This window comes from Herpailurus yagouaroundi, unplaced genomic scaffold (genome assembly GCF_014898765.1).
Source record: "Herpailurus yagouaroundi ecotype Mexico unplaced genomic scaffold, PumYag 190, whole genome shotgun sequence".
Taxonomy (NCBI): domain Eukaryota; kingdom Metazoa; phylum Chordata; class Mammalia; order Carnivora; family Felidae; genus Herpailurus; species Herpailurus yagouaroundi.
Window position 1 is genome coordinate 7,511,059 of NW_024412421.1, and position 24,096 is coordinate 7,535,154.

General features: G+C 37.5%; 1 protein-coding gene across 5 annotated transcripts in view; it reads left to right on the plus strand.

Annotated features, from left to right (window-relative positions):
• The window catches only part of FTO (FTO alpha-ketoglutarate dependent dioxygenase), a 393,836-nt gene that overhangs the window by 86,951 nt on the left and 282,789 nt on the right, over positions 1 to 24,096 (plus strand). For all 5 annotated transcript variants that reach the window (XR_005797684.1, XM_040498031.1, XM_040498032.1 and 2 more), the window contains exon 2: positions 22,566 to 22,643. Coding sequence is in view for 4 of the 5 variants with exons in the window: in XM_040498031.1 (XP_040353965.1) it covers positions 22,566 to 22,643 (78 nt within the window). In the remaining variant the exon portion in view is untranslated. The remainder of the gene's footprint in view (positions 1 to 22,565; positions 22,644 to 24,096) is intronic.

Sequence of the window (24,096 nt, forward strand, 5' to 3'; positions counted from 1 at the left end):
GAGCCTGTTTCCGATTCTGTGTCTCCCTCTCTCTCTGCCCCTCCCCCATTCATGCTCTGTCTCTCTCTGTCGCAAAAATAAATAAACGTTGAAAAAAAAAATTAAAAAAAAAATGAAAATTTGTAAAGCCCCCAAATATGGAGAAATGGAATAGGGACAGCTATACATGAAAAAGAGCTAGTTCTAAAATTTGGAAATGAGAAGTGATGCCATAGAAGTAATAAATGCAATAGATGGGGTGAACTTTAGATAGAATTAAAACGAGAATTGGTGAAGTGGAGGAGAGTACTAAGGAATTCACCCAGAAGATAGCATGAAGAGACAAAAGATTAAGAGAGGGAGGAAAGGGAGAGAGAGAGAGGGAGACAGACAGGACAGAGAGAATGAGAACATGAGAACAACACATTTAGGAGACTTGCAGGATATATTGAGAGGGTCCAACATATGTCTATTAGGAGTTCCAGAAAAAGACAGTGAAGGTCATGATGGAGAAGCAAAATGTGTGGAGCTAAGAGTTGAGAATTTTCCTTATATAAAGAAAGACATGAGTCTTCAGATACTTTGAAGCAGGACCATCATTTTGAAACTGTAGACTATAAGAGATATAAAGAAAAAAAAATCCTTGAGATTTGCCACCCCCCATCCCCAAATTCAGGTTCTTTACAAAAGAAAGATTCATATTAGAAACACTAGAGGCCAGAAGACAGGAGAACAAAATATTCAAAGTGCTAAGGGAGGATTATTGTTAATTTCAGTTTTTTTTTTTTTTTAAACTGAGGTAGTCTTTGATTCAAGAATAATGAAAAGAAGATAATTTTGGTCATAAAAAAGCTGAGGAGAGTTACGGTCCTTGGACTCTCACTAGAAGTGTTAAATGTTACAATTTAGTAAGAACAAAAAAGCCAGAGGGAAAGCTTTTGATACAGCAAGCAAGGGGGAGCATAGAAATGGATGGAAAAGTCATTGACTTATTGATTTAAAATACTACTTCCCTGTTTTTAAAATAAACAGAAAACTATAACTTGAGATGACAATAATTGATGAGAAGGTAAAAAAGGAAGAAGTAAGCCCTGTGTGATCCAGCATTAGAGACTAAAAGAGGATACATTCCTGATTTCTCTGAATGATTAAAAAAAAGATACATTTGAGAGCTAACTTAGGTGAAATGGATACATGTTTAGAAAAATGCGAACTACTTAAATTGATCACCTCCAGAAGCAGTAGGACGTTTCCCTAAAATGGTTTGTGAGTGAGATCGAGCCCCACGCCGGGCTGTGTGCTGACAGTGCAGAACCTGCTTGAGATTCTCTTTCTCCCTCTCTCTCTGCCTCTCCTGGGCGTTCTCTCTCTCTCTTAAAATAAACTAAAACCAAACCAAAACAAAACACCAGTTTATTGAGGTATAATTGACGTAAACTGTACACATTTAAATTATGCAACTTGACACGTTTTGACACATGTATACACTTGTTACTCCTCCACAAAAATCAAGATACTGCACATGCTCCTTACCCCTGTGGTTTCTTTCTGCCTCCTAGTGATGCTTCTTCCTTCCCTCTTCTTCCCTCCAGCCCTGGCCCCAGTCAGCCACTCATCTGCTCTCTGTCACTATCGATTAATTTACACGTTCTAGAATTTTACATGAATGCAATCATACAGTAAGTACTTTTGGTCTGGCTTCTTTCACTCAGCGTAGTGAGTTTGAGATTCATCCATGCTGTGTACAGCAATAATTCATTCTTTTGATTGCTCAGTAGTGAATTTTTGTATGGATACACCAGCTTTCTTTTTCTTTTTTTCCCCAGTACACTCCAGTTTGTGTGTTCACTTGTTGATGGACATTGGGCTATTTCCAGTTATTGACTATTACAGATAAAGCTGCTTTAAATATTGATGTACACATTTTTGTGTGGACCTGTGCTGTCTGGTAGATGTGTGTCTGTTTAAGAAATTGGCAGATTGTCTTCCAGAGTGGTTGGACCATTTTATTCTCAGGAGAGTAGTGTGTTAGTGTCCTAGCTTTGAGGGTTTTGAGAGTGGAAGTTCTTGAATTTGATGAAGTTTAATTTATCATTTTTTTTTTTATAGATTGTGCTTTTGGTTTCATATTTAAGAAAATTGCCTTGCCTAACCTAAAGACTCAAAGAATTTCTATGTTTTCTTCTACTAGTGTTATAGTTTGAGTTTTGTATTTATATTTATAGTTGGGTTTTATATTGGTATATTTATTCATTTAGAGTTAATTTTTCTATGTGGTGCAAGATGTGGATTAAATTTCTTTTCCTATTAGTTTATTTTTTAAACACTAAGTTAAAAATTTAACGTTTATTTATTTTTGAGAGAGAGGCAGAGAGAGAGAGAGAGAGAGAGAGAGAGAGAGAGAAAGAGAGAGAGAAAGAGTGCAAGCGAGCTTGGGTAGGGGAGAGAAAGAGAGAGACAGAGACACAGAATTCGAAGCAGGCTCCAGACTCTGAGCTGCCTGCACAAAGCCTGACATGGGGCTCGAACTTAGGAGCCACAAGATCATGCCCTGTGCCGTAGTCAGAAGCTCAAAGGACTGAGCCACCCAGGTGCCCCTAGTTTTTATTTTTTTAATTTTTTAAATTTTATTTTAATGTTTATATTTGAGAGAGAGAGAGAGAGAGAGAGAGAGAGGAGGGGGAGGGGTAGAGAGAGAGGGAGACACAGAATCTGAAGCAGGATCCAGGCTCTGAGCTGTCAGCACGGAGTCCGGCGTGGGGCTTGAATTCCTGAACCGTGAGATCATGACCTGAGCTGAAGTCTGGTGCTTAACCGACTGAGACACAGGTGCCCCAATAGTTTTTTGTTGTTGTTGTTTTTAATATGAATATATTATTCTTCAAGAACTGTTTGTTGGAAGTATTTTCTTCCTGCACTGAAATAACTATGAATCTTTGTCAAAAATCCAATGACCACAAATGGATGCGTCTGCTTTTGGATTCTGTTTTCTTCTATTTATCTATTTGTTTGCCTTTATGCCAGTACCATAGTACCTTGATTTCTAGTTTTATATAAGGATTGGGGGTAGAATGAAGTCCTTCAAGTTTATTTTTCTTTTGCAAAGTTATTTGCCATTTTAGGTCTTTGCATTTCCATATACAATTTAGAAGTATTGTGTCAATTTTTACAGAAAAAGCCTACAGGGATCTTGAATTGGGATTGCATCATTTTGGGGACAGTTTGACATTTTATTGAATCTTCTGACCTGTGAACATAGCGTATCTACACATTTATTTAGAAATTCTTTAATTTCTTTTAGCAGTGTTTTATTTTATTTTATTTTATTTTATTTTATTTATTTTTTTTCTTGTATAAATCTGGAAAACATTTTGCCTGATTTATCCCTAACTAGCTTTTAATTTTTGATATTATTGTAAGTGGTATTTTTAAAAAATTTCAATTTTATGTAGCTGGTTGGTAGTTTTCTAGAAATATAATTGACTTTTGTATGTTGATCTAGCCACCTCATCCTGCAGCTTGTATCCTGCAACCTTGATTAACTTATTAGTTCTAGTTGCCTTTTTTTTTTATAGAACCTGTGTGATATTCTATACAGGTGCTTATGTTATATGGAGATAAAGACAGTTTTATCTGATCTGTATTCTTTCTAGTCTGTGCCTTTCATTTCTTTTTCTGGCCGTACTGCACTGTCTAAAAACCTTCAGTACAACCTTGAATAGAAGGATGACAACGGACATCCTTACCTTTTTCCTGATCATACAGTGAAATCATTTAGTCTCATTGCTAGGTACAATGTTAGCTCTATGATTTTACAGATTCTGTTATCGGGTTGACGAAGTTCTGTAGTTTGCTGCGCATGGTTAGCGGGATGGATGTTGGGTATTGTCTAATGTTTTTACTGTATCAATTCACATCACCATGTGGTTTTTCTTTCTTTGCTGTCAGTAAAGCTGATGATTCATAATATGAATTATGTCGATTTTAGAATGTCAAACCTCTGGCATTTCTGGGCTAATGCTTGCTTGGTGATGATGTATTATTTTTTTATGTGTTGTTGGATTCAGTTTGCTTTTTTATTAATAATTTGTATATTCATATTCCTGAGGGATACTGGTCTATAATTTTATTGTAATAATTCTGCTTGGTTTTGGGATTGAATTTCATTAACGTTTTGGATACGTTTGTAAAGAATTGATATTTCTCTATGAAATGTTTGGTAGAATTTGACAGTGAAGGTTCTGAGGTTAGAGTTTCCTTTGTGGGAAGCTTTTAAAATACAAATTCAACTTCGTTATTAGATACAATGCTATTCAGGTTATCTTCTTGACTGAACCTGGGTAATCTGTGTCTTTTTCAGAGTTTTTCTGTTTTGTTTAAGTTTTAGAATTTATGTTCGCCAGTTCATAATATGTCCTTATTTACCTTTTCATTGGCATGTCGAGACTTAAGTGGACTTCCCACCCCCCTTTATCGGTATAGCTAGAGATTGTAAATTTTCTTTCCTCAAAGAACTGGCTTCAGGTTTCATTGATTTTTTTTTTTTTTTTTACTTTTCTGTTTTCTATTTCATTGATTTCTACTCTGGTCTTTTATGATTTTTCTTTCGTCTGCTTACTTTAGGTTTCATTTCCTCCTCTTTTTCTATTTTCTCCAGGTGGAAGCTGAGGTCATTGATTTGAAACCACTTTTCTTTTTTTAGTATAGGCATTTAGCTACAGTTGCATCCCAGAAATTTTGAATTTTTTTTTTTCATTTTTATTCAATTTAAAGTAGTTTCTATTTTCTTGTTTGGTTTCTTTTTGACCCATGGATTATTTAGAAGTGGACTATTTAGTTTCCAGATATTTGGGGAGTTTTTAGATCCATTTCGATTATTGTTATCTAGTTTCATTTTGTTCAAGCACTGTAGCCCCCCTCCCTCTCCCAGCTTTATTGAGTTATAATTGGCATACAACATTGTGGAAGTTAAAGGTGTAAACTGTGCTGATTTGATATATGTAAATATTAAAAAATGATTACCACAATACAGTTAATCCAAACCTTCAACCTCTGTATCTTACATAATTACTTTTTTTTTTTTTTTTTTTTGGTGAGAATATTTAAGATCTACTCCCTTAGCAACTTTCAGTATTGTTAACTAGAGTTGTCATGCTATACGTTAGATCCCTAGAGTTTATTTGTCTCATAAGTAGAAGTTTGTACCCTTCAACTAACATTTTCCCATTTTCCACCTCCCCACCCCAGCCCCTGGCAACCACCATTCTGCTCTCAGTTTCTATAGTCTGGCCTTTTTATGTTCCACATATAAGGGAGGTCATACAATATTTGTCTTGTATCTTCCTGACTTTGCATAATGCCCTCAAGGTTTATCCATATCATCCCAAGTGAAAGGATTTCCTCCTTTCTCGTGGCTGAATAACATTCCATTGTGTATATATATACACCACATTATCTTTACCATTCATCCATAGATGGACACTTAGGTTGTTTCCATATCTTGGCGATTGTAAATAACGCTGCGGTAAACATGGATGTATAAATACCCCTTTGAAATCCTGATTTCATTTTGGATTTTGTTTGGACATGTACCTAGAAGGGGGATTATTATATCATATGGGAGTTCTATTAAAAAAAATTTTTTTAATGTTTATTTATTTTTGAGAGAGAGGAGGGGAGAGAGAGAGAGAGAGAGAAAGAGAGAGAGAGAATGAATCAGAAACAGGATCCAGGCTCTGAGCTGTCAGCACAAAGCCTGACGTGGGACTCAAACCCACAAACCATGAGATCATGACCTGAGCCCAAGTCAGATGCTTATCCACCTGAGCTCCCAGGCGCCCCGGGGAGTTCTATTTTTAATTTTTTGAGGAATCTCCGTATTATTTTCCATAGTGGCTTTATCAGTTTACATTCCTGCCAACAGTGCTTAAGGGTCCCCTTTCTCACCAAGACTTGTTATCTCTTCTCTTTTTGACAATAGCCTTTCTCAGAGATGAGAGGTGATACCTCATTGTGGATTTGATTTTCATTTTCCTGATGATTAGTGATGTTGAGCAACTTTTTATGTTCCTCTTGGCCATTTGTATGTCTTCCTTGGATAAGTTCTGTTCAGGTTCTCTGCCCTTTTTAAAATCAGCTAATTAAAAAAATTTTTTTTTAATGTTTATTTACTTTTGAGAGAGAGAGAGAGAGAGAGAGAGAGAGAGAGAGAGAGAGCGCGCGCAGGCGAGGGGCAGAGAGGGGGAGACACAGAATCCAAAGCAGGCTTCAGGTTCTGAGCTGTCCGCACAGAGAGCCTGACATGGGGCTCCAACTAATGAACCACAAGATCATGACCCAATCTGAAGTCAGATGCTTAACCAACTGAGCCACCCAGGCTCTCCAAATCAGGGTTTTTAAAAAAAGAAAAAAATTGCTATTGAGTTGTAGGAGTACCTTATATATTTTGGATAATAACTCCCTATCAGAGAGATGGTCTGTAAATACTTTTTCCCATTACATAGGTTGACTTTTCATTTTGTTCATTGTTTCTTTTGCTGTGCAGAAGCTTTTTAGTTTGATACAATCCCACTTACTTTACTTTTTATTTTTGCTTTTGTTGATGTTGCTTTTGGTGTCCATACTCCCAAAATAATTGCCAAGACCAATGTCAAGGAGCTGTTTCTTGATTTTTCTTCTGGGAGTTTTATGATTTCAGGTTTTATTTTTAAGTATTTAATCCATTTTGAGTTAATTTTTGTGGCCTGTGTAAGGTAGAAGTCCAATTCCATCCTCTGCGTGTGATTATCCAGTTTTCCATTAATTGGTGATTATCCAGCACCATTAATTGAAGTGACTGTCCTTTCTCCATTGAGTATTCTTGGCTACTTTGTCAAATATTAATTGGTCACATATAGGAAATTTTATTTCTGGGCTGTTGATTCTTTCCCAGTGCTCTCTGTGTCTGTTTTTATGCTAATAACATAGTGTTTTTATTTCTGTAGCATTGTAGTATGGTTTGAAATCAGGAAAAATGAGGCCCCCAACTTTGTTCTTTCTCAGGATTGCTTTGACTGTTTTCGGGTCTTTTGTGGTCCCTTGTAAGTTTAGGATTGCTTTTTTATTGTTGTGAAAAAAGCCAGTAGAATTTTGATAGGGATTGCATTGAGTCTGCAGAAGGCTTTGGGCTGTATGCACATTTTAGCAGTATTCTTCTCATCCATGAACATGGGATACGTTCCATTTATTTCTGTCTTCATTTTGTTTTATCCAAGTCTTATAAGGTATACAAATCTTTCATATCTTTGGTTAATTTAATCTTAAGTATTTTATTGTTTATGTTGTTATTATAGGGTTATTTATTTTCTCCCAGTATTTCATTGTTAGTGTAGAGAAACATGATAAATTTTTATGTGCTGATTTTGTATCCTGCAACTTTACAGAATCTATTTATTCTAACAGTTTTTTGCTAGAGTCTTTAGGATCTTTCTGTTCATAAGATCACACCAGCTACAGCAAGAGACAACTTTGCTTCTTCCTTTTTGATTTGGATGTCTGTTATTTCTTTTTCTTTCTAATTGTTCTGAGTAGGACTTCCAGTAATATGTTGAATAACAGTGGTGAAAATAGACAGTTTTGTCTTGATTTTATTTTTTTTTTTAATTTTTTTTTAATGTTTCTTTATTTTCGAGACAGAGAGAGACAGAGCATGAACAGGGGAGGGTCAGAGAGAGAGAGGGAGACACAGAATCTGAAACAGGCTCCAGGCTCTGAGCTGTCAGCACAGAGCCTGATGCGGGGCTCGAACTCACGACTGCGAGATCATGACCTGAGCCGAAGTCGGTCGCCCAACCGACTGAGCCACGCAGGCGCCCCTGTCTTGATTTTAGAAGAAAAGCTTTGAACCTTTCTTCATTGAGTATGATGTTAGCTGTGGGCTTGTCCTGTATGGCCTTTATTATGTTGAGGTACATTTTTTTCTATATCAAAACTTTTATCATGCCAAGGGTGTTGTGTTTTGTCAGATGCTTTTTTAAAGCATTTAATGGAAAGATCATATGATTTTTATCTTACATTTTATTAATGTGGTTTTTTAACTTATTTATTTTTACTAAACTTCCGTGTATACATGGTATATATACCACTTGATTATAGTGTATGATTCTTTTAATGTGCTGTTGAATTTGGTTTGCTAATATTTTTGGTAGAATTTTTATATCTATATTCTTCAGGAATACTGGCCTGTAGTTTTTTGTTGTTGTTTTGTTTTCTTGTAGCATCCTTACTGGGCTCTGGTATCAGGGCAGTGTTGGCCTTGTATAATGAGTTTGGGAGTGTTCTTTCCCTTTTAATGTTTTGGAAAAATTTGAACAGCATTTACATCAATTCTTATTTAAATGTTTGGTAGATTAACCAGTGAAACCATCTGATGCTGGGCTTTTCTTTGTTGGGAGGTTTTTGATGATTTATTGAACCTTTTTACTTGTTATTAGTAATGCTCAGATTTTTTGTTTCTTCATGATTCGGTCTTGGTAGGTGACTGTTTCTAGTAATTTATGCATTTATTATAGATTATTCAATTTCTTGGCATATAATTGTTCATGGTAGTCTCTTATAATCCTTTCTATTTCTGTGCCATCAGTTGTAATGTCTCCTCTTTCATTTCTGATTTGAGTTTTCTTTTTTTTTTTCTAGTTGGTGAGCTAAAGTTTTGTCAATTTTGCTTGTCTTTAAAAATAAATAAGCTCTTAGTTTTGTTGTTCTTTTCCATTGTTCTTTTGGACTCCATTTCATTTATTTCAGCTCTGATCTTGGTAATTTCCTTCTTTTGCAAACATGGACTTAGTTCTTGTCTAGGTGTAAAGTTAGGTTGGTTATTGAAGATCTGTTTTCTTAATGTAAACATTTATCACTATAAATTTTCTTCTCAGAGCTGCTTTTGCTACATACCATAACTTTTGACATGTTGTTTACATTTTTGTTTGTTTCAAGATATTTTTGAAAGTCCTTTTTGGGGGTGCCTGGGTGGCTCAGTCGGTTAAGTGTCTGACTTTGGCTTAGGTCATGATCTCGCTGTCTGTTGAGTTCGAGCCCCACGTCGGGCTCCGTGCTGACAGCTCAGAGCCTGGAGCCTGCTTTGGATTCTGTGTCTCCCTCTCTCTACCCCTCTCCCTCTAGTGTTCTGTCTCTGTCACTGTCTCTCAAAAGTAAATAAACATTAAAAAAAATTTTTTTTAAATCTTTTTTGATATATTCTTTGACCAGTTGGTTGTTCAGGAGTATGTTATTTAATTTGCTATTTGTGGATTTTTCAGCTTTCCTTTTGTTATTGATTTCTGGTTTCATACCATTCTGGTTGAAAAACATGCCTGGTATCATTTTTTTTTTTTTTTTTAAGTAGCTAAGACCTGTTGTCTAACATATGGTTTGTCTTAGAGAATGTTCTATATGCGCTTGAGAAGAATGTGTATTCTGCTGCTGTTGGATGGGATGTTCTATATATGTTAGGTCTATTGGGTTTAAAATATGGTTCAAGTTTAATGTATTCATATTGATTTTCTAACAGGATGATTTATCCATTGTCGAGATGGGGTATTGAAATCCCCTACTATTATTATATCGTTGTCTATTTCTCTCTTCAGGTCTGTCAGTATTTGCTTAATATATGTAGGTGCTCCAATGTTGGGTGCATACATATTTATGGTTGTTATATTCTCTTGATGAGTTGACCCCTCTATCATTATACAGTGACCTTCTTTGTCTCTTGTAACAGTTGAATTAAAGTTTATTTCTTGTATATATAGCTTTCCCTTTTCTTTTTTGGTTTCCACATTGCATGGACTATCTTTTTCCATCCCTTTGAGCCTATGTGTGTCTTTAAATCTTTAGTGTGTCTCTTGTAGGCAGCATATAGTTGTATTTTTTTTTTTCAAGTCCACTTAACCACTCTATGTCTTTTGATTGGACAATTTAATCCATTAACATTTAGAATAACTATGAATAGGAAAGGACTTACTAATGCCATCTTATTAATTGTGTTTTGGTTATCTTGTAGTTCCCTTGTTTCTTTCTTCTTCTCTTGGTGTCTTCCTTTGTGTATTGATGCCTTCCTATAGTGGTATGCTTTGAAATGCTTCTCTTTATGTTTGTGTATCTATTATAACTTTTGGCTTTGTGGTTACTGTGAGGCTTCCATAAAAGATTTCATAGATATAATAGACTGTTTTATGCTGGTAACAATTTAACTTCAACTGCATACAAAAACTCTACCCTTTTATTCTTCCTTTTTAATGAAAGTTTTTGATGTCACAATGTATCTCTTTTTATATTGTGTATATATTAACAAATTATTGTAGCTATAGTTACTTTAATGCTTTTGTCCTTTAGTCTTTTTGCTAGAGATCACTGGCTAGCACAAATTAGAGTTATATTACAGTATAACTGTAATAAAGTTCTGAATTTTACTACGTACTTTAATTGTACGTTGTATATTTTCATGTTACTAAATAACGCCCTTTCATTTCAGCTTGGAGTCTTTATTTAGCATTTCTTGTAAGGCATACCTAGTAGTGATGAACTCACTCAGACTTTGTTTGGGAAAGTCTTTGTTTTTTCTTCATTTTTGAAGGATGTCTTTGCTAGGTAAAGTATTTTTGATAGTTTTGGTTGGCATTTTTTTCAGTATCTTGAATATAACACCCCACTTCCTCTTGGTCTGTAAGGTTTCTGCTGAGAAATTCACTCATAGCCTTGTAGGAGTTACCTTGTAGGTGACAAGCTTCTCTTGCTGCTTTTAAAATTCTCTCTTTGGGGCACCTGGGTGGCTCAGTCAGTTAAGTGACTGATTCTTGGTTTGCTCAGGTCATGATCTCATGGTTCATCGGTTCAAGCTCTGAGTCAGGCTCTGCACTGACAGCAGGGAGCCTGCTTGGGAATCTCCCTCTCTTTCTCTCTCTCTGCCCCTCCCCCATGTTCTCGCTCCCTCTCTCTCCCTCTCTCTCTCAAAATAAATAAATAAACTTAAAAAATTCTCTCTTTGACTTTGACTTTTTGACAGTTTTATTATAATGTGTCTTGGATTAGACCTTTTTGATTTGAATCTGTGTGAGGACCCTAAGAACATTGTGAATTTGGATGAATGGCCAAATTCTTTCCCAGACTTGGGAAATTCTCAGACATTATTTCTTGGCATATGCCTTCTACCTACTTTTCCTCCTTAGAGTCTAGTAGTTACATACTGCTTCTCTTGATGGTATCTCATGGTTTACATGGGCTTTCCTCACTCCTTCATTTTTTTTCCCTTGTTCTCCTTTATTTGGATAATTTCAGGGATCCTGTTTTCTCCTTCACAGATTCTTCTGCTTGATCCGTTCTGTTGTTCGTACTGTTGTTGTTGGTTTTTTTGTTTGTTTGTTTTTTTAAATTTCATTCATTTTGTTCTTCAGCTTCATACTTTGTTTGGTCCCATATCATTCCTGTCTCTTTGTTTAACTTCTCATTTTGTTCATGTACGTTTTTCTTAATTTCATCGAATTATCTTTCTTTGTATTCTCATAGCTTATTGAGCTTGCTTAAAACAGCTACTTTGAATTCTTTAATGGGCATATCGCAGATCTCCATGTCTTTAGAGCTGGTTACCAGAAAATGACTGCATTTCTTTTGATAGTGTCACGTTTCCCTGACATTTCATATGCCTTGAAGTCTTGCATTGCTGGATCCTCCAATATTGACTGACTGACTTCCAGAGAGAAATACCTCCTGTCAGCCCTACTAGGGATTCTGAGGCTTTCTCGAACCTTCTACGGATACCCCTGTACACTTATTGGTCTCTCTTGTGATGCAGTTGTTGGTCTTGTATGTCTTCTCTCAATCCTGCAAAGCACCGGACCGAGTACTGACTGCTTCCCTTGTGCTTTTTCAAGGGAAGTGCTAAATACTCAGGTTTGTGATCTCTCCTTGATCCACAGATTTGGAACGGCTTTCTGTGCATACTCCCCAGCTGTCTGGAATGGCTTCTTCTTGTCACTTTTAGGAGTGTGCACAGGGAGCGTGCAGAATGGAGGTTTGTGGGTGAGGACTATGGAGCACTGTGGGTTCCCATGGGCCAGTTGGAGGGATCAGATCAATGGGTGGGGTGACCCCAGCACCTGTGGTTTGGCCTTCCAATGAAGTCCACGGTATGGTTAATAGCAATTGTCCCTTTATTATGTGTATTTGAAGCCTTGACTATTGTTCTCCCAGGTGCTCCCTACCCCCCAGTTATAAAGGTCACCACTTGGTACTCTCAGGAGATGAGAGAAAAATAGGCCTCTTTGGCAGCATCCCATAATACCTGGAGAAATTGGGTGCTCGTTCACACAGTTTCACTTGATACCGTGGGAAAAATCATGGCCTAACAAGAGTATTGGGTACTCTTTGCGCTAACTTGTGCCCCACTGTGGGAGAAATAATGTGGGTAAAGTCAAACAAATTGTGCCTCTTACCCTTTTGACGTGTCTAGCCGTGGCTTTGTCTTGCTCCAATGGTGTGCTGGAACTTCTCCACTGGACTCTTACACTTCCACAAAGGTTGTCTTTTCTGTGGATAATTGTCTAAGTCAGCGTTCTTCAGGGTTTCCTGGATCTTGGCCTAAAGGGACTGGAGCCCATTCATGGGCCACATTTGGGTTTATAGTGAACCCAGGTCTGTACACCTATTACTTGCTACACAGGTGGGCGAGACTCCTACAGGGAGTCTTGGTGTATGATGAGATCCTATAGCTATCACAAAGGCACTTTTATTTGTGGATGGATGCCAAATTGTTTTTGTTCAGGGGGTGTATACAATTGAGTGATGTCTTGCTCAGCTATGTTCTTGACATCATTCTCCCCCAGAGAGCATTTTTTTTATCTTTAAGTTTATTTATTTTTGAGAGTGAGAGTATGAGCAAGGGAGGGACAGAGAGACAGGGACAGAGGATCCCAAGCAGGCTATAGGCTGGCGCAGAGCCTGTTGCGGGGCTCAGACTCACAAACGGTGAGATCATGACCAGAGCCGAAATCGAGAGTTGGCGTGTTACCAACTGAGCCACTTAAGTGCCTCAAGAGAACATATTTTTTAATGACCTGATTCAAAAAATATATATTCATATTTAGACATGGTCTGTCTTGCCAAATGTTCTGTGTGCATTTGAGACAAATGTGTATTTTTCCATTGTTTGGTTAAGTGTTATGTAAATGTCAATTAGGTTAAGTTGGTTTATAGTGTTGTCCAAGTCTTCTGTATTCTTACTGAGTGTTCTGTCTGCTTGTTCTACTGACTGTTGAGGGAAGGATATTTAAATCTTTGACTATAATTGTGAAATCACCTATTTCTGTTTGCTGTTCTATCCGATTTTACTGCATGTATTTTGTAGATCCGTTGTTAGTTGCATAGATATTTAAAATTACTGTGTTCTCTTGATGAATTGACTCCTTTGTCATTATGAAATAACTCTCTTTACCTCTTCTAACATTCTTTGCTCTCAAACTCATTTTGTCTGGCATCAATATAGCTACTTCAAATTTCTTTTGATTAGAATAACTGTGGTAAATATTTTTTTCTATTCTTTTACTTTCTTAAATCTTTTATTGTCACAAAATATGTGTAACAAACATTTTACGTATACAACCTAACATTTTTAAGTGGTCAGTTTTGTGGCATTAAGTACAATCATTGTTGTAGCCATCCTTTTACTTTATATTTACTTTTACTTTATATTTACTTTATATTTGAAGTCAGTTTGTTATAGGCAGCATATAGTTGGACATTAACTTTTTTATTGTTATTTTGAAAATTTACACCCAAGTTAGTTGGCGTATATTGCAATAATGATTTCAGGACTAGAATCCAATGATTCGTCCCCTACATATAACGCCCAGTGCTCAACCCAACAAGTATTCTTGGTGCCCCTCGCCCGTTTAGCTCATCCCCCTACCCATAACCCTCCAGCACCCTCAGTTCTCTATATTTAAGAGTCTCTTATGTTTTGTCCCCCTCCTGGTTTTTATATCATTTTTGCTTCCCTTCCCTTATGTTCATCTGTTTTGTCTCTTCAATTCCACACGAGTGAAGTCATGTTATTTGTCTTTCTCTGACTAATTTTGCTTAGCATAATACATTCTAGTTCCATCCACGTTGTTGCAAATGACAAGATTTCATTCTTTTTGATTGGTGAGTAATACTCCATTGTATATATGTACCACATCTTCTTTATCCATTCATCCATCAATGGACATTTGGACTCTTTCCATACTTTGGCTATTGTTGATAGTGCTGCTATACACATGGGGGTTCATGTGTCCTTTCGAAATAGCACAACTGTATCCTGTGGATAAATGCTTAGTAGTGCAATTGCTGGGTCACAGGGTAGTTCTATTTTAATTTTTTGAGGAACCTCCATACTGTTTTCCAGAGTGGCTGCACCAGTTTGCATTCCCACCAACAGTGCAAAAGGGTTCCTCTTTCTCTGCATCCTCACCAACATCTGTCGTTGCCTGAGTTGTTAATTTTAGCCATTCTGACAGGTGCGAGGTGGAATCTTATTGTGGTTTGGATTTCTCTTTCCCTGATGATGAGTGATGTGGTGCATTTTTTCATGTGTCTGTTAGCCATCTGGATGTCTTTGGGAAGGTGTCTATTCATGTCTTTTGTCCATTTCGTCACTGGATTATTTGTTATTTTGAGTATTGAGTTTGATAAGTTGGATATTGATATTTTTAAAACATAATCTGACGGTCTCTTCCTGTTAATTGAGTTGTTTAGACTGTTTACATGTAATGTGATTATTTATATGGTTGGATTTAATTTTACCATTTTGCAATCTACCCTTTTTTTTTTCTTGGTTTTTCCCTTTTGGATTGATTTTTCATGATTCCATTTTATCTCCCTTTTTGGCTTATTACCTGTAACTCTTTGTTGTTGTTTTATGGTTGTTTTAGCATTTCTAGCATATATCTGTATCTTAATAGAGTATATTTTTAAGTAGTACTATTGCACTTCAAATGTAGTTTAAGAATCTTATAACAAAATACTTCCATTTTTCTTTGACCATTGTGGTATTGTTAGATGTTTCATTTCTACATATATTATAAACCCCACAATATACTATTGTTTTTGCTTTAAATAGCTATCTTTCATAAAGATTTAAATGGTGAGGATAAAGTCATTTTATTTCCAATGTAGTTTCTATTTCTGATGTTCTTCATTGTGTCAACTCAGCTTTCTATCTAGTATCATTTTTTTTCTGCCTTTTTAATCATTTCTTACAATGAAGCTTTGCTGGTATTCCATTATTTTTATTTTTCTGTATCTGCAAAAGTGTTTATTTCATCTTTGTTTTTGAAAGACATTTTGGCTTGGTATAGAAAGCTAGTTGACAAATACTTTTGTCAGTTATTTGAAAATGTTGTTTTCACTGTCTTCTGGCTAACATTGTTTCAGTAGGATATTTCATTTTATGATTTGTTTTTGTGTATATACTATTTCTTTGACTGCTTTTAAGCTTTTCTCTTTTCACTGAATTTAAGTAATCTGATTATATTATGCTATAGTGTTATTTCTGTATGTTTTTTGTGCCTAGGGTTCTGTGAATACCTCTGTTTAAATCTGTGGATTTATAGTTTTCATCAAATTGGGAAAATTTTTGGACAAGCCTTTTTCCTTTTCCCATTCTATTGCTTGTTCTTTAGTGACTCTAGTTGCAAGTATTATACTGCTTAAAGTCATCTCATAGTTCGCCGTGATTTTTTTTTTTCCAGTGTTTCCTTCTGGATAATATCCACTGATATGTTTTCATGTTCGCTCTTCTGTTCTCTGTGATATCTAATCTGCTTTGAAGCCTATCCTTTATATATTTCATCTTGAACATTGAGGTTTTCCTGTCTAGAAGTATGATTCAATTTTCTTTATTTCTTCTGTTTCTCTCCTTACCATGTTCAGTCTTTCCCCAACTTTTTGAACTTACGAACTACAGTTATATCACTTTTTAAATGTACTTTTCATTTTGTCATTGTACCATTTTGGAGCCAGTTTCAATTGATTGATTTTTCTTTCCATTATAAGTCACATTACTTTGTCTTGCTTTCCATGGTTGTAGTTTTTGATTGGACACAGTTTGATCCTTTTAGTCTGATTTAAGATTTTTAAAGAAAGAACAGTCTAGGACCAATTTTGTGTTATCATTGAAACAAAGTCCTCCTGAGAATTTTTCCTGATGTTTTGTGGATTATGTGATTTTTTACTTTGGCTGGATTTTTGGTCTGCAATGACATTGGCTCCCATTATTGGCAACAACAAGAAATCCTAAGAAAATTTCTTGAAAGAATTTCTTGGAGCACTGTAGAACTACCAAAGCAGCTAAGACTTGAGTGTCTAAAAGTTGTGGTAAAAGCATTTGTTTTATATTAGAAGAAAAAAAAAAGGATGGCTTTTAATTAAAATTATTTAAGATTTTGTGTTTATATGTTCTTTTTAAGTTAAAAATTGGGCAATTCTTAAAAGATAAAATTTTTGTTGCCTCTGAATTGATATGATGGAGTATAGCAGAAATGACCTTGTATTTGAAAATGAGAATGTGAGTTGTGATTTTCTCATGATCAGCCGTGTAATCTCTTGCCAGTCACTGTATATCCCTGGATGGGTTTTTGTTTCTTCATCTGTTCTAAAATTTTACAATAATTTTTATTTCTGTCACCAGTATAGCTAACTGAGGCATTGTGTGTGTGTGTGTGTGTGTGTGTGTGTGTGTATACACATAAACTTTTATGAAGAGTTTTTATATGTTTCTGCTGTAGTTCACCCAAGCCAATTAATATCTGAATTTCCCATGTAGCATTAATCTGTGTCATAAAGTATTCTTTTATAGATAGCTCATAACTGGTAAATAAAACATATTTCCCAGAGATGAGCAAATAACAAGTAGTTGTTGAAGTTTATTGAGGGTTTTTTTTTATGTGCTAGGCACTGTTCTTCGATCTCTGGATGTGTATCTTCACTTACACCTCACATGGAGCTAAGAGACTAGTTCCAAACCATTTGCCTAGTTGGGTAGAACTGGTATTATAACTAACTTGTGGCTTCTAGCTCATGCTTTGTTATACAAACGCCTCCCCCCATTTGAATGCCATTTCCCAAATATCTGCATAGGTTATTGCTTGTAAAACACACTAATACATGCAACTGATTTTATTTCCTCTTCACAACACTCGGTGAAACAGCGTTTTACAGATGCGTAAACTAAAATCCGGAGAGGCCGATTCGGGTGTACCACACGTTGGAAGTGATGAGTCTGGATTCAGATTCTCTTTTCTCCCAAATTCGGCTTATTTTCACCATGCCATTATTTTCAGCGAGGATAGGAAAGCGAATACTAAGTTTCTTCAAGTGGTTGAACTATGGTTTTTTTCCCTTGCATGTACAGCAAGTATGGCATATGTGGATATGAAATATTTATTTATGCTGCTTTCGGTTTAGCTCTTTCTTACTCATCTTTGTGGTATTAGTTTTGATGCGTCTTCCTCAGGGAGGTTTTACTTACTCACACCCTGCGTAAGGACGAGGTCAATTTTCCCACTTTTATTTGAAACCCTCAGAAGATCGGATGATTATTTTTACACTGAACACTCATAAGCCTTTTATTTGTGACTGCATTTCGAAAAGAATCAGAGAGCAAAATTAAATTTTTATTGAACCTGACACAATATGATTCACAGGTTGAAAATTACGTGCAAAATGAAAAATGGATGAAGAGTTAAGAGTCGTTAGCAGCATAATCTGACGAGACTGCAGAAAATACGCTTTATTTGTAGGTGAGACACCCCCTCATATCTGGTTCATCTTTTTATGTAACTATCGTAAGATTCTCAAACCATAGCTCTCTAGGACAAGATTTGCCAGCTCAGATACAGCTTCCCTTTTCACAGCGAGTCAGAGGCTTAGGGTTGAAGTTTGACCTCCAACTTAAAAATTTTTTTTGTAATGTTTTTTTATTTCTTTGTGAGACAGAGCATGAGCAGGGGAGGGGCAGAGAGAGAGGGAGACACAGAATCGGGAGCAGGCTCCAGGCTCTGAGCTGTCAGCACAGAGCCCGATGCAGGGCTCAAACTCATAGATGGTGAGATCATGACCTGAGCCGAAGTCGGACGCTCAACCGACTGAGCCACCCAGGTGCCCCTCGACCTCCAACTTTAAATCTTTGTGGTTTTGAGTTGCAGTGTGTTTTACCTAAGGCCTTGTGTTCGCGTTGTCTTTACTCGCCGGAAGGGTGGAAATGGGTGTAGCCCCTTACAAAAAGGTCTTCTTACGCTCCTCCTGCCGGGTGGGAGCGCTTGGGTTTTGCACTCTCTGGCCTTCTGTGCGGCATTTGTGAGCCGCCTGATGCATTTGACACCAGCGTGACAGCAAAGAAGCTTGTGAGCCGAGGTGTGTGCGGTCGGGCCCAGCTGTGTGGATTTATCTGTACATCAGGCCGGGGAGTGGCAGTTAGCCAGATCTGACAGTCAGCCAGGAGCACCCTGTTCGTCCACTCCAGAGTGCATTTTAATGTGTGTGCTCACCGACTGGTTGGCATTTGACACAGAGAAATTGTCAGAGCCGGGTGGTTTGTTTTTGCCTCTTTACTCTTCGGTGTGCGGGGCTGTGAGAGTTTCCTCCCCGTATGCTTCATATGCATCACAAAAATATGCACTTTCTAAAACAGAGTAAAAAAATTCAGGGCATCATGCCTTTTCACACTGAATTTTACGTTAAGAATCAGTAGGCAGTATGTTTGAGGTAAGAAGAGGTGATATGTTGAATAGGCCACCTATTTACCTAGTTCAAAAAGCAAAAACAATGCAAATGGACTATTTGGAACAGTCTTGCTTCACCCATGTCCTCTCGTGTTCATTTCCCACCTCTGCCCTGACAGGTAACCACTTGAATAGTTTGTCACGTATCCTTTATGTTTCTGTATGACACACAAGCACATGTCCGGCCCGTTGCCTTTTACTTCCCGAGATATTCTGGAGAGCTTTTTATTTCACTAACAGGCGAACTTCCTCATCCTTGCTTACTGTTGCATTTTATCTCATTGTGTCAATGCACCATAGTTTAGTTAACCATTCTCTGTGGGTGGATCCTTGCTTTATAGCTAATCTTTTCGTTTAGTCGAGCTGGAACATACGTATCAAAACACTTATCCTTTTAAAATCTACAATCAAGTGGTTTTTAGTACGTTTCTAAGCTTTTGTTCTACAGATAGTGGTCCAGTGGGTAAACTTGGACATACATTCTTCCGAACCCCACACAAGTACAGTAAAACCTTGGTTTGCGAGCATAATTCGTTCCAGAAACATGCCTGTAATCCAAAGCACTTGTATATCAAAGTGAATTGCAAGAACCATTGGCTCAGTTGTGATCATGTGATGCTCGGTATCACGTACTACTCATACTGTAAGGCATTGCTCATTTATCAAGTTAAAGTTTATTAGAAATGTTTGATTGTCTTGTGGAACTCTCACAGAACAAGTTACTCGCAGTCCAAGGTTTTACTGTATATCCATAGAAAAGTCCTTAGAAGTAGGATTTCTGAGTCAATGGGCAGATGCATTTGAATTTTGATAGGAATTGTCAGTTGCCATCCATTGATTGATATTGTACTCATTTGCACTCTTGAATATGAGAGGACTTTTTTTCTCCATAGTCATGCCCAGAGTCACTTTGCCTTTTTATAAAGCAGTGTTAACTTTAAAAGATTTTTTTCATGTTTTATTTATTTTTGAGAGAGAGACAGAGCATGAGCGGGGGAGGAGGGGCAGAGAGAGAGGGAGACACAGAATCCGAAGCAGGCCCCAGGTCTGAGCTGTCAGCACAGAGCCTGACACGGGACTTGAACCCGTGAACCGTGAGATCATGACCTGAGCTGCAGTCTTGCCACTTAACCAACTGAGCCACCCAGATGCCCTGCTAAAGCAATCTTAATTTTTCAGGAATGTGTGATGTTCATGAATTACCAGTTGAATCTAATATTAATTCCTGATTGATTTCACCAAGGCAGATAGGACCAGAATTTTTTTAAAGTTGATAAATGTTATTTTTAATTGATCTCATTAGTTAATTGGTAAAATGGTAAGCTGTGAATGTACAGAGCAGATTTCATATGTGGGGTCTTAAGTTCAGTGATTGCTGGACCTTCATTCTCTCCTGTCATATAGATATGATGATGCTCACAGTATCAAAATTGAAATTTCCAGTGGATGGAGACCATTTATATTCAGCTTGCTCTGTGGTAGGCACATTCCTATAGAATTTTATCCTTTTGATACAGCCCTTCCAAATTCTGATGTTTTATACCTGTCTGATACACTGGACTTCAACTGAGCTGGGAAATTGTTATTTTTATAACAGAGCTAAAGTATTAATTATAAACAGAATTTCAGCTTCCATCAGTCCTTGTTGACCTACAGGACAGGTCTATTGCTTTTTAATCTCATTAAGGTAGAATATTTAATTCCTTAGAGGTATTGTGCCTCTGTCCTCCTTCTTATACACAAATTAGCTTCATAGACTCGCCTGCAGAGATCTTAAGGTGGTATTTCCAATATGGAGTCATTTCAAGGTTTGAGATATCATATGCCTTTGAATTATTCAAGGATTTTAACAATGGGTTAATTTTTTTTCTTTTTTTGGCATTTAAGTATTCTATCTATAAAAAGGACTGGTAAAAGATTCATAGGAAAATGCAGGCTTTCCTGAGGTTGAAGTGAAAATTGAGGTATGGATTTTGATTAGATCTGTGGTGAAGTCATAAATGTGTAAGTATATGCCTGGAAATATCATTAGTTCTTTCCGTGTCCCAAATAATGGCTAATGTTGAAAATAGATGAACCACTTAACCAATGACTAATCTAATGGTTTGTGTTAGTAGATGGGTTCTTCATAAAGGAAAACTGTTCCTTGTTTAACTGGTAAACCTGTCTTATCATTATGGATGAGAATAAAACCTACAGTCCAAGCAGAAAGCTTTCACTAAATAAATAAGACTAGGAGTTTATATGAGTAAGATTTAGTGTTTTGTTTCTCTTAGATCAACTGGTTGCTATATTTCGATTCCTTTTTTCTTTATTTACCTTGGATAATTTGCAAAAGATCCAAAAAGAATTTAGGTTCTGCCCTACGGATGTTTTCTCTGGACTACTCTGTGATGGGTTTGTGAGAGACAGCTGCTTTCCTGGGAGAGGGGAGGGTGATAATCAGGGCCCCCATGTCTGGTTGAGCAGGTTGGTCACTGCATGAAGATAGTGTCCACTGGAGCAGGTAGGGGCTAAATTCCAGTTAGTGTTCACCAAGCCATGCCCTGTGGAATAGGGCTGCAATGACTCAGAGCAAGGCGTGCCCTTTTCTAATTCTTTTTTTAATTTATTTTAATTTGAGAGAGAGAGAGAGAGGGGGAGGGAGAGAGAAAGAATCTTAAGCAGGCTCCACACTCAGTGCAGAGCCCAACGTGGGGCTTGATCCCACGACCCTGGGATCATTACGTGAGCCAAAATCAAGAGTCGGATGCTCAATCGACCGAGCCACCCAGGCAACCCCTCCCCCCGCCCCATTTTCTAATTCTTATAAAGGTGCCGATAACAACCAGAATATGCATTTTATTGCAGTTTTATTTGAAAATCTGTTGTTTTTCTTTTCTGTTTTTTTTTCCCTTTGAGAAATTTTCTGTAGTATGTAGATAATTCCTATGTGTGTGTCTATGTGTATACACACACATATAATGCCATTTAAGCATACACACATACACGACACATACCCTCTGTATATATTTGAATATAACATTAGGTATTCTTTGAAAAAATCCTTCAGAAGGAAGGTGTCACCTTATATGTCTTTGATTCTTTATAAAGCACTTTATAATATGGGGTCTTCTCTTAGTTACTTTGTTTGAACAGCGTAGTGCTATTTGGGAAGACATAAAAATGACCTCAGACAGGGCTAGCTGTGGATGCTTTACAGACTTTTGCCATAAAATTGGAAAAGAAAAGTGAGGATGCTTTTATTAGTAATTAGTCTAGAGGTGAAAGATTACTTTCAAAAAGTAATACATAAGTAGATATGATATCAAATTAATGTTTATAGGATGAGTACATCTTCCAAATATCTTGACACTGTGTAAATGGATACTATAGTTTGCTTTGGTATTTCCAGTGTTTAGTGTCATAGAAGGATTTTCAGAAAATTCTGTGTCATTATACAGACAGGAAGATTTGCTTTAGAAAACTGTATTGGATGTCTCAAAAGGTGATTCCGGTGATGAGAAAGACCTTGAGTTGAAGAAATATGTCAAGATTGGTGAATTAAATTGTTTCATGGAATATAAGAGTGAATAAAATCATGATTGCTAAATTAATGCTTTATCCAATGTGTCATTTAAGTGTATGTAATTAAATTAGTACATTAAATAATAGGCATTCAGCTCATTTCTGTCTGTAAAAGTTTACACATTCAGGTTGGCTAAGTTTTCTGGGTATTGTTTTACTGGCAAAACAAGGGATTGTCTTATATTTTGGTCACTTTATAGTCAATCACCTACAATCATTATTATTTTTGAACAGAAACTGAGGCTTCTTGAGGAGCTTGAAGATACCTGGCTTCCTTATCTGACCCCCAAGGATGATGAATTTTATCAGCAGGTAAGATTTTTTAATATTTGTGTCAATTTGTATTTATTCATTCTGGTCTAAGAAGCAGCTGTGGTCTGGAGAGGTTAAATGAGAAGTGAAATGGTCTGATCTGGTTATGCAGTGACTCCTTATCATCCCCAGAACGTACAGACTCCTTCACGGTCTGCTCTCTGCCGTGAACTTAGGGCTTTAGCACAGTGGACTGTTTTTTCTTCCCCAACGTTCCATGCCTTTTGTACTTCCTTGCCTCTGCTCATTGTGTCTCTTCTGCATAGACTATCCTTTTTGCGCCTTTCTTGTTGCCAGGCGGCTAAGTCTTCAAGACTTCACTTAGGGGCGCCTGGGTGGCTCAGTTGGCTAAGCATCCGACTTCGGCTCAAGTCATGATCTCACGGTTCGTGGGTTCGAGCCCCGCGTCAGGCTCTGCGCTGACAGCTCAGAGTTGGAACCTGCTTCAGATTCTGTGTCTCCCTCGCTCTCTGCCCCTTCCCCGCTTGTGTTTCTCTCTCTCTCTCTCTCTCTCTCTCTCTCTCTCTCTCTCTCTCCTACTCTCTCAGAAATAAATAAACATTAAAAAAAAAAAGACTTCGATTAAACATCCCCTTACCTACAAGTAGAGTTGACTTTGCTTTGTTGTTCTGAGCTTCTTGTACCCTGTGAGATACCTCTGTGGTGCCTATCACATTGTGTTGCAGTTACGGGGGTTCTGTATTTCTCTCCCTGACTTCGTCAGTACTCTTTCAATTACAAGTGACAAAAACCCAAACAAACTCATTGCAGCAAAAAAAGGGAATTTACTGGCCTTCTTAACGTAGAGGCCTTGGAGTGCCCGGCTGAATCCAGCCTCTCAAAAGATGGTATCTGATCACTGCTTTTCTCTGTGCCGTGGTTTGATTCTGCACCCCTTGTGACTTCATGCTGGATGGGCTCTGACCTGCTAGCATAGGAGGACTCTCACAGCCCGAGGGGCGTGTGGTTTGAAGCGCATGGGATCTTAGAAGAAGGCAGTAATTTCTTTTTTTTTTTTTCCGGGGTCCATCCAGTTCTCCTGGGAGTGATCTCGTTGGCCTGGTTAGAATCCTGTGCCTGTTCCTGAACCAGTCACTGTGTTCAGGTGGGTGAGATGCTCCTGTTTGCACAGCCCAGTTCATGCACCCACTCGTGGAGTTGGGCTCAGAGAGGACCATTTCCACTCAAAGTGCATGGGCTGTGAGTCAGAGATGGATGGTTTCCTTAGGGGACGATCGGAGTCCCCGTCCCAAAGAAGGAGGGGAAGGCGTTCTGGGCAGGCACTGATAGTGCACGGTCACCTCTGCTTTCCTCCTAGGATGTAAGCTCTTGGGGGTAAGAATTTGACCCCCTCATCTTTGTTTCTCCAGCATCTAGCGTGCACTTGGATGTGGCTGATTCTCAGTAGCTGCAGAAGGAAGACAGGAAAGATGTTTACCCATCTAGAATCCAG